Genomic DNA, 10646 nt, shown 5'->3' on the forward strand with positions numbered 1-10646 from the left:
ATGCAGTTGAAATATTTAACTCTGTCATCATCAAGAATCAACCCTTCAGGGTTTCTAGATTATCTTTAAACAAAAAATTAACTGCCCAACCCACAAGAAATGCAAGCAATTTTTTCTCTTAATTCCTATCTCCAGTCTTCGAGTAGCTAAAAGATAACTATATTAAAACAAACCAAATTAAAAAAACCCAAGAAATTTTAACATCTGTTAAAATTAAGATGTAAACATCCCTGGAACACTCCAAAGTAATGAAAAATTATCCCTACAGGGTAGCTTAAGTCCCCTCGTACACCAGAGATATAAAAACAAACTCGTGCCCACATCATCAGACATTTAGCTGGAAATGGGAAAGAACAGTATTGCTACTCGACATGGACTTAACTAATTAAGGGATCTATTTTGTTATCATTTGCAGACATGTGGTGCCCAGTGTTGTCCGTAAGTCGACTGCTTTCTCAGTTGTAAACAACTTCTGTAGCCCTTTCTTTGGTGTTCAAATGGGAGGGAAAATGAAAGTCTGAAAATCATCAGCATCTGAGCTTCCGGATCTGAGCAGGGGTAGCAGAGAAAGGGACTTGGTATCACTTGGTAACAAAAGAAAGAAAAGCCCTCAAACAAGAGGAAAGAAACTCAATCACCTGAAGGGAGCTGGTGAAGTGAAGCAAGCGTTGGGTGGGACTCGTTTAAAAAAAAAAAAAAAAAAAAACTTGTGTAGGGGCTGGAAGTTATGGGGGCGCTCTTTGTGCGAAGTCTGAGGGGAAGGGGAAGAACGAGAAAACAGCCTGGGAGTCATTCAAAGGAGTTTAAGGAGCGGTGTACAGTGGAAAGGCGGGGCGAGGCCCGACCAGGCGGAGGGAGGGGGCCGCAGGGGCTTTCGCGGGCAGATCTGACACCAGGGGAGGGGGCGGCGAAGTGGCCGCTCCGGGGACCGGCTGAAAGCAGACTCTTGCTGCAGCACAGGCAGCCGGCAGAGATGGGGTCCCCTCTAGTAGGTAGAATCAAACTAAAGAGGTGGCAGGCCAAAGCTTTGGCAGGGGAGAGGGTCCGGCTCCCGGGGGAAGCGGTTTCCGAGTGACATCCCTGAGTTTCCGTACTTAGCGGGCCAGGGGCGCGGCGGCCGCAGAGCTTTCGGCCGCAGAGCTTCCCTCCGCCCCCGACCCCGCGCCAGACTTTCTCTATGTCTCCTCTGCTGGCGCGTCCTACCAGGGCCGCAGCCCTTACCTGCAGCTCCGTGAGCAGAATCTCCCCCCGTTCGGGGTTGGACGCCATTGCGCTCCGCTCTGGACTCCGCACCTGGACGCGGCGGCCGCCGCTGGCGACGGGAGAAGGCGGGACGGGACCCGGGGTGGGGGGTGAGGAGCAGGGAGAGAAAGGAAAAAAAAAAAAAAAAAAAAAAAAAACCTAGGGATTCATGGCAGGCGCAGCCCCTGCTGGAGGCGCGGCTTATTCCGCCGGGTTCATCGAGAGCGGCGGGGAGCGAGGGCACTCGTAGCGGGCTCCCTCTCGCCGCCCGCCTGCCCGCCGCCGCCGCCCGCGCCGCACGCTCGCTTAGTCGCTCCCTCCCGGCGACGCCAGGAGCCGCCTCAACCCTCTCCGTGCGGGGCGCTGCGGCCGCGGCTGCAGCTCCTCCTGTCGCACCATTTGGCTGTCACCGCGTCGCAAAAGCGGCCTCGCTTGGCGGCTGCCAGCACACGTGACGGCCGCAGCCACCGCCTCTCGCTGGGCGGGGAGGGTGGGGTAGAGGAGACCCCTGGACGGGCGCGGCGCAGGGGGCGGGGCGGCTTCCGACCCGGGTTCTCGGCGGGGGCAGCCATTGGACCCGGCAGGGGTGAAAATGAGGGGAAAGGACTGGGCTCGAGTCTCTGAGGAGGCGGGAAGAGGAAGAAAACACACGCCCACTGTCCTGCTGTGTTTAACGGCCCCACGGTGAACGCTAGTACTCGGGAGCCTGCTCTTTTCGTTTTTTTTGCTTGTGTTTTCCCAGTTCCACCTTCTCTTTTCTTGCCGAAGTTTGGGCCTAACTTAAACAGACCCTTTTCTAATCTCTACAACCCAAAGAGCTTCGGGACTCCTATTTTACAGATTATGCCTTTGCTCTCTCGCTCACCCTCAACCCAAGCTATTAATAATCTTGGCTTTTGCTCGCCCCCACCCCGAGCGCGCCTTCTCAACCAGTAAGGTGCACAGCTAGCGGAACTGGTGTGTGGTCTGTACTTTTCAAGAAATGTAAGCGGCCGGATCCCTGGCAACTTTTAATGCACAGCCTTTAAGATGCCTTTTCCTTGAGCGCTGTACTGCAGCACTGTGGTTTGTGCTAGGGAGCTATACTGAGCTAAGAATTTAATTAGCTGGCTTCTTGAATTGTTTTAACTGAATTTAAAGGGGGGTGGAGCGGAATCAGCCTCTGGAAAGGAAAAAGCCAACTTTCCCTGGTGTGGTAACATTAGAGCTAACCTGACTACTTGGTAACATATAGTACATAGTAGGTGATTAATAATGGTAGAATTAAGAATTAATTGTGCAAGGGCTTAGAAGTAGTCAATGTGTAGTCTTTGTAAAAATTAATTTAGATATGAGAGAAAATGGTCACATTTCAGCACCATGAAATTCTAGAACTAGAAGAGACTTAAAATATCTAGCCTTTTATAGGCAGGAAAAAAATACGGCAGTTTACTTAGCTAATTAGGAGCGAGACAACATTATTAATACTCAGTGGCTGTGATGGAGACTAATACCCAAGTCTTCTAATCACCGCTCATGCTTATCTTAACCTACACCATGCTGCTATAAGAACTTTAAAATAGAATTCTCGTTTAAATTAAAGGGTTATACTCCTTCAACTTTTTACTGTAGAAAAAGACTTTGTTTTACATATTTCTAGTACTGAAACAAGTATTGATAATAATTTTACATTTCACATGTAAATATAAGTAACAAATATACAAAGCTTTAAAAGTTATATAAGAATTATTTCCGAGATTAGTTTTGCTGGGGAAAGTAGTACAACACAAAACAGAGGCCAACACAGTATAAAAACTGCTTGATAATCTGGAAAATGTGATAGTTTAAGCAGCATATTAGTTTGAGCTAAAAGCTTCTACCCAGGTCACAGTCTCTGTTCAGGATGAAAAAAAAAGTAATAGGACGTGAATCAAACTTAGACTGATGCACACTTGAAAAAGTTTTAATGCAAACATATGTTGATTCAGATGAATTGCATTTGGCTCCTATTTAAAATGTTTTCAGGGACTTCTAAGTATAGTTCACCTGAAGATACATTCTAATTTATATTAACAACAAAAAAGAGGAAGTTTTTTAGTTTCCATTTAAGAAAATACTTTTAAAAATCTGGATTATATCACTGTTTATGCAGGTAGATTTTTAAATTTTTCATAGATATTTTAAAGGTCTTAAAGAAGTAGAAATGGCCAACCATATAGAAATAGTTTCAATGAACAATAATTAGAAAGTGTTATCTTCTATTTCTTTTTTAGGATGGAGCAAATATTACAGGAAAAATCCAAGAAGAGTTAACTGGGTTTTTTTGTTTTCCATTTTCTGTGCTGTTCATTCTGATGATAGGGGTCCTCTTTTTCCTTAGATCTCAGTAAAATGAGACAGGAACTATATATCCAGGGAAGGGACCAGAAACCTTTACTTTGTGAGTCACACTTTTTGTTGCCTTACATTGTTTATTTCTCTTTTGTTCTTCCTTAATATTTAGTAAAGTGTTTGAAAAGTACAGATTGGGAAGGATTTTTTGTTTTTGTTTTTGTGTTATCATTGTTTATGATGCTAGTGTTAAAAGAAAAAGAGAAGGATGAACTCCCCAACCCTTCTTCTAAGAGATCCGAGTGAAGTAGCAGTGGTAATCAAAGAGAATCTGCCAGAAAAAGGCAAAACTCAAGGAGACCGAGTCAGAACTAATTAATCACCACCTTTTTCTTCCTTAAGAATCCCTTCACAGAGATCGTTCCCTTGTGGGCTCTATGAGGATAATTTTGAGAACGAAGTTGTTAAGACAAAGTCAAGAACACAGAAGAGGAAAGTCAGCTACAGTGACTGTAGCAGATACTTTTGGGGATGTCAGCTCAGTCCACATCGACTTCACTGACAATTCCTTCTATTCCCAGAGAAGTCTCTGTTGCCATGTTGACTCTGCTTAACATACATAGATCTTCCAATAAATGATGATTGAACCACTGTTAACCATACCCAAGTTTAGCCAATCAGATTCTCTTTCCAAGAATTTGGAAACAGAACATTGAAATACTGATTAATTGGTGGCCCTAGAGTAGTGAAGTGTTGTGGCTCTAGGACATTTTCTGCCATGTGCACAAAGATGCAGAAAAAAACTCTTTGGAAAGAAAAAATTTATTCCTTCCTGTCACTGGGAATATAATGGTTACCAAAGCATACCTGGTCTCTCTGTCTTAATGGAATTTGTAGTTTAGTAAAACAGATATAATGACTAAGAAGGTAAATTCAGAGTACTTTGAACACAGGTCAGGCATTCCTTTCTTAAATGCTTCACACTTAAGCTGAGTTCTCACTAGTGGGTACATGTTCACTGGGCAAAAAAAGGTGGTAAAGAATTTTCCAAGGAGAGAGAATAACATAGATAAAGATTCTAAAGTGAGAGAAGCTTTTGTAATTACTGAAAGGCTAAGTATACTATAGCTGAGAGTTGGAGTAATAAGTCATATGGCTTAAAGAACACTGAAATTTATTTCTCTCTCACACACAAGGACTGCACAAGGTATGCAATCCAAGTTATCAGATTGGCTCTGCTCTATGAGGCCATCCAGCAGCCCAGGTTCCTTTTGTCTTACTGCCCTACCATCCACTACAGCATTCTCAGCCGCATGGTTGAAACTGGGTCATGGAACACCATGATCTGCATTATGGGAAAGAAGAAAGAGCATGGAGGATTGTATGTCCAATGTCTTAAGATCTGGGCTCAAAATCAGACATTTTTGCTCACATTTCATTGTGAGAATGTGGTCACTGGACCACACATAAGCATCAAACGAGGCTGAGAAATGTAGTCTTGACTGTGTAGTCGTGGACCCAGCCGCAATTCCTTTCTGGAAAAAGAGGAGCCAGGATGGATTTTGATAGACAGCTCACAGTATCCATTACATATAGACTTTTTAGTTAATGATTTTTGCAATCACTAAAGCATTCTACTTCTCAGGCCTTAAAATGCAATCTCCAAATCCATAGCTATCAGATTCTTTAGGCCCTAGAACAAATATTTTCATTATGGCAGAAAAAAAAAGACCATACATTCTTAGAACACTCCCTGTTAGCCTGAATGCTCTTAGAACCCAGCCTCCATCTGTGAGAAGTCAAAGCCTCCAGGGGAGGCCATATGTAGGTGTTGTGGTCAACAGTCCCAGCTGAGCTCAGCCTTCAGATCATCCCAGCCCAGTGGGTAGGAGGAGACTAAAGGTCCATTACCATCTTGTTGAGAGAGCTTCCATTCTCAGCTTTTCCAGCCCTCATCAGTTCAAGTTGCCTCTGGCTGTTGGAATCATCCTATTTGAGGCCCTGGACATCATGGAAAGAGAGAATCTCTGCTGTTCCCTGTTTAAACTCCTGAACTATAGAATTTACGAGTAATATAAAATTGTTGGTTGGTTGGGTTGGGGGTGGGGGGAAGTAATAGGTAGATATATATGGCAATAAATAACTGGAATATACATTCCAAGTTGGATATTTAAATAGACCCTTTTCTCAAACTTGCCATTGATAGAATTTTTTGAAATATTTAAATTATCTAAACTGAGTGATTAAAAATAAAGTTTAGCTTTTACAGTTTATTCACTTATTTGACAATATTTATGGAGTACCTAGAATTTACTGGGGTTATATCTGCAAAAACACACTTTAGGACACAATTACATTCACTCCTGTGTTTCCCATGTAGATTTTAAGCTTCTTACGTGAAAAAAATCACATATAACTTCTGTAGTCTCCACAGCATCCAGTAATATATGAATAGAAAGTGCTTGATGAGAACTTGTTTGACTGATAATTTTTTTACTTATAATAGAAGTATGTATATGCACCCATTCTTTATGTTCATACATACCGCTTATTCGGGTGTGGCTGAAAAGATGTGTATTTTCTAATTAAAAATAAGAACTAATTATAAATACTTATAAAATATAAAAATGATTTTAAAATATGTCACTTTATAAAGGTTCTTATGAAGGGTTTCCTATTAAAGATACTATTTTGGAACAGTATTACAGTCATTTGCATATTTATTTTTATATGATGGTAATTCACATGATCTGTGTATTGCTTTTACAGTTTAACTGTAAGCCTCCCACCAAATGAAATTTTATTTTTAAAGTATCTTATCACCACACACACATACACAAGCAGTTAGAATGGTGTAAAATATAAGATCCACATTTCATTGTGTGTTGCCTATCACAACTAGAGCTTCCTAAAATTTTCCTTTATTAGAGCAAAATGTGGCTGATTCAAATACCATGCTTCAGCTGCCTTCATCATTTGAATGAGATAAGCTCTCAGCAAGATGTATTCAAGACACTATGGTTCAAACTGTGTTATCCTGCTATAAAGCAATCTGCTAAACATTTCTGAAGCAATTTAGACAGCTGTGACTTAGCTGCAAACAATGTGAACACTTAATCTATTGACTTGAAATTGGGGTCACAGAGAAGATATTCAAGAGTTTTCTCATGAGTTGACTTGCTATAGAGAAAGATGCTTCCTATTTTTTATGTGCTAAGAATGGAAACCTAATAACTATCTTCTGTATTAAAACAAAGAATGAAAATGATAAACCTTATAAACTGAGTTTTTATTAAATCTTAAGTATTATAGATATAATGATACTGTACCACCTATTGTAGGTATAAACATAGAAGGGCTTTTACCCAAAAGAATATGACATGCTTTTAGTTTTGTCCTGGGTTATATTTATAATTTACCTGTATTACCACATCCTTTTTTCGCTCTTTTCTCATGCCGATAAAATCTGTATTTGGAGTAATTATTCACCTAAAAGATGCATTCCATCCTGACTTGGTCCACATACCAAAAATAATTCTTTGTAATGAGTCAGTTAATAAAATATGTTACATTAATCAACTAATCAATTGTACTATAATCTTTGAATTGATCAAACCATGTTTAAATTTGAAATTCACTATAATATATTCATCAATGTGAATAAAGACAAAGGAAAATGGACATATAAAAGTTTATCAAAATAAGGGAAAGTAAATGCTCATCCTTATTTCTTTTTAAGTCAGTTGTTTATAAAGATATCATTTAAGCTGTGACTATAATATGTCAAAACTCACTGTGTAGACATCATTTGGGTATAACTGTACAATATTAAAATTCAGTTATATTTGTTTAAAATAACAACTAGTTGATTAGCTAGATTTTTAAATTTTTCAACCTCTTGGTTTGGCATTATGTGAGTATAGTAACAGAATGATAAAGCAAATAATTTCTATTTAACAGATTGTACAGTACTTCAGTTTTTCACTTTTTAACCATCTTTCTAAAACCGTTAACTTTTAAATGCATTTTTCTCTTCCCGCTGATTCATAATGTAGGCTAACAATTTTAGTTATGAGAGCTCTGAATGAATCATTTTTCATTAGCACTTGTTTTACTTGCCCTAAGTACCATGCTAAAAGTTGATCTCAATTTGGGCCTTCTCCTATCACTTAAATGCTGAAAGAATTGAAATTCTTAGCTATAATGATAAACTCAATTCATTTGTTTTTCTTCGAAAGATAAATGAGGCCAGAACTATAAAGACTTTTATGAAAAAGCAAAGCTTACTCAAAGTGTTAAGGATTTGATTTATTATCTCTATGCATTTCATACAGGACATCCTTTGCCTAAAGCAGTATTAATGGATGAAAGGTAGGACATTCCCGGGAAACATTTGAAGTGTGATAGTCAGGATTTTCTATATTTTCATTTTCTTCTACACATGCTGTGATATTGATGTGCTCTCTTTGATAGACATAGCTTGTAGACAAATAGTAGTTATACCTATAAGTGGCAAAATATATTTTTCAACATACTATCATTTTTCCCTCCTGCCCTCCCCTACTCACCTCCTTCTCTACCCCATGTGGTTAGAAATTACTTGAAATGGATTGGTAAGATATGTAGAATAAGGGTAGTATCTCACAGCTATAGCATACTCTCATTTCAGAGCTTGAGTTTTTTTTCCTATCTCTACATAGTTTTTTTTAAATCTGTAATTCTGTTTTGTACCTAACCCATCCCAAGAAAAGCATCCTAACTTTAAAGTCCCCCCTCAATAATCCATATCTTCCTTACCAATTACAATCTTAAAATTCTTTCTTTTGTCAAATCTATATACATTTGTCCCTTGGTATTCATGGGGGATTGGTTCCCTCTACCAAAATCCACAGATGCTCAAATCCCTTATATAAAATGGCATAATATTTGAATATACCCTATGCACAACCTTCTTGTACACTTTAAATCATCTCTAGATGACTTATAATACCTAATACAATGTAAATATTATGTAAATATTGTTATACTGTATTGTTTAAGGAATAATGACAAGGAAAAAAGTTTGTAGATGTTTAGTACAGACCCAAGCATCCATTTTGTTTTCAATTTGCTGTTGGTTGAATCCAACGATGGAGAGCCCATGTATACAGAGGGCTGACTATGCTTTTTCAATCAATCAAATTTAAGTCAGTTCTCTACTCTCAACTTTGCAAATAGAATAACAATCTGATTTTTATATTTAGCGTTTGAAAATAAGAGAATTAACTTTCAGATGTATGTATTAGAATTAGATTAATTGGATGACTTATCCAAATCTCTGTCCAGCAATTGTCAATTTGTTTACATGTAATCCAACTTCAGTTTTCTTAAATATCAAGGGAGTATGTTAGAGTACCGTCTGTTTCTTAATGTGAATTGTCTTGTGGATCAGTCAAGGTACAGAAAGTAAAATATGATCAGCCAAGATACAGAAAAGAAAATTCTTCATTTTCATTTCAGGCCAGCAGAGTTTTAAGATTTGTGCTCTATCTTTAGATCAAATTGTGCCTACAATTCAACTGTTACTGTTTTTACCTGACTATTGCACTATTTTGTATGTCGCTGTCTCACTGTATTGGCATCTGTTTAATTGGACCACAAGCAGTAAAACAGTAAAAAACAAAGAGGCAAGGAGGATGAAATAACAGTAGATTTTAGGAGTTAAATAAAACACACATTCAATTTTACCTCTTTCCAGCGAAGCCTATACCATCTCTAAGTTTTACTGATCGAGACTGAAGTGAAGATTCTCTGTCTACCTATTTGCCTTGGCCAATATTCTTATTGACCCTACCATTACAGGTGACAAAATATAACTTGTATATGTTGTGTGTATGTGTGTGTGTGTGTGTGTGTGTGTGTGTGTATTTGCATGGGTCAAATACGTTTCTGTGTCTATTGTAATATTATTATAGTAAATATTTAGCAAATTACTGTTCTAAATGCTTTATATTTATCTTCCCAACAACCTTGTGAAATTAGTACTACTAATACTTACATTTTATAGGTGAGGAAACTGGAGCTAAGAGGGGTTAAATGAACTACTCAAGGCTGCAAAGCTGTAAGAGGCAGAACTAGGATTTAAAATTGTCTGGCTCCAGAGCCTATTTATTCTCTCTTAATGCAAACACTCACTCATACAGCCATGAACTCCGAAATCCATTGATTAATGGGTTGAGGCAGAACAAAATAAACATAATAAAATTGCATTTTATTTGATCCCTAGTCTATTCAAATCTGTGTAAGAGATAGAATGTAGTATTTTTTATTAAAACTATTAAAAGGAGTTAGGAGATTATTGTGACCCTTCTGTCCCCACCTGTTTACTTCAAATCATATTCATAGGCAGGAACACCACATCAATGTTCTACTGGCATGTAAAAGACATATTAAAAACTTATTTTCATATTCTCAGTGTACTACTTTTGAAATATACCCTTTATTACTGTGTTATTTTTCCTAATTACTCATTTCTAATTACATTCACAATTCATTATTAATAATGACATCTCACTTCCTTATTCAGTTAAACATTTGCATAATGTTCTTTATACAATTAAGCATTTGCATAGGTATTTTGGATTACACAATGTACTAACTCTTTAACACTATGTGTGAAAAGATATTTCATTTGGCTAACTTATAAAACTATAAAACTAATAAAATTCAGAATTAATCTTGAAATTCTTCTTTAAAAAACATACTGTAGATATATTGAATTAAGGAAAAATGTTATGTGAAGATCACTTATTCTTTCACTATTGTCTGGCAATCTTAAATTTTAAGGTACCTGATGCTGGATTTAATTTATAACACTGACAAAGTTAGGAGCAACTTTCTGGTATTCAAATATTCTTACTCTGTATTATTTAAATTTCTCAATTGAACTAATCTAATTCTGAAATTCAAATTCAAACCAAATATCCCTGGGTGTGTTGTGTTTCAGACTATAGGCAATATATTAATGTAATCATCAGTTCAAGGGAATAATTGTATATCTTCAGTCTGCATATTTAAGATTAATATGTAGGAACAAAGGAAAAGACACCCTCACA

At 38.0% G+C, this 10646-nt stretch overlaps 1 protein-coding gene across 2 annotated transcripts in view; it reads right to left on the bottom strand.

Moving 5' to 3' along the window:
- PKN2 (protein kinase N2) overlaps positions 1-1649 on the bottom strand; it is a 143904-nt gene extending 142255 nt beyond the window's left edge. The window contains exon 1 of one of the 2 annotated variants that reach the window (XM_012661160.1): positions 1222-1649. In XM_012661160.1, coding sequence (XP_012516614.1) covers positions 1222-1269 — 48 coding nt within the window. In that variant the 5' untranslated portion in view covers positions 1270-1649. The remainder of the gene's footprint in view (positions 1-1221) is intronic. The other variant, XM_012661161.1, reaches the window with a different exon arrangement.
- Positions 1650-10646: the final 8997 nt, after the last annotated feature.

The sequence above is a fragment of the Propithecus coquereli genome, unplaced genomic scaffold (genome assembly GCF_000956105.1).
Source record: "Propithecus coquereli isolate 6110/MARCELLA unplaced genomic scaffold, Pcoq_1.0 Scaffold7, whole genome shotgun sequence".
NCBI classification, from domain to species: Eukaryota; Metazoa; Chordata; class Mammalia; order Primates; family Indriidae; genus Propithecus; species Propithecus coquereli.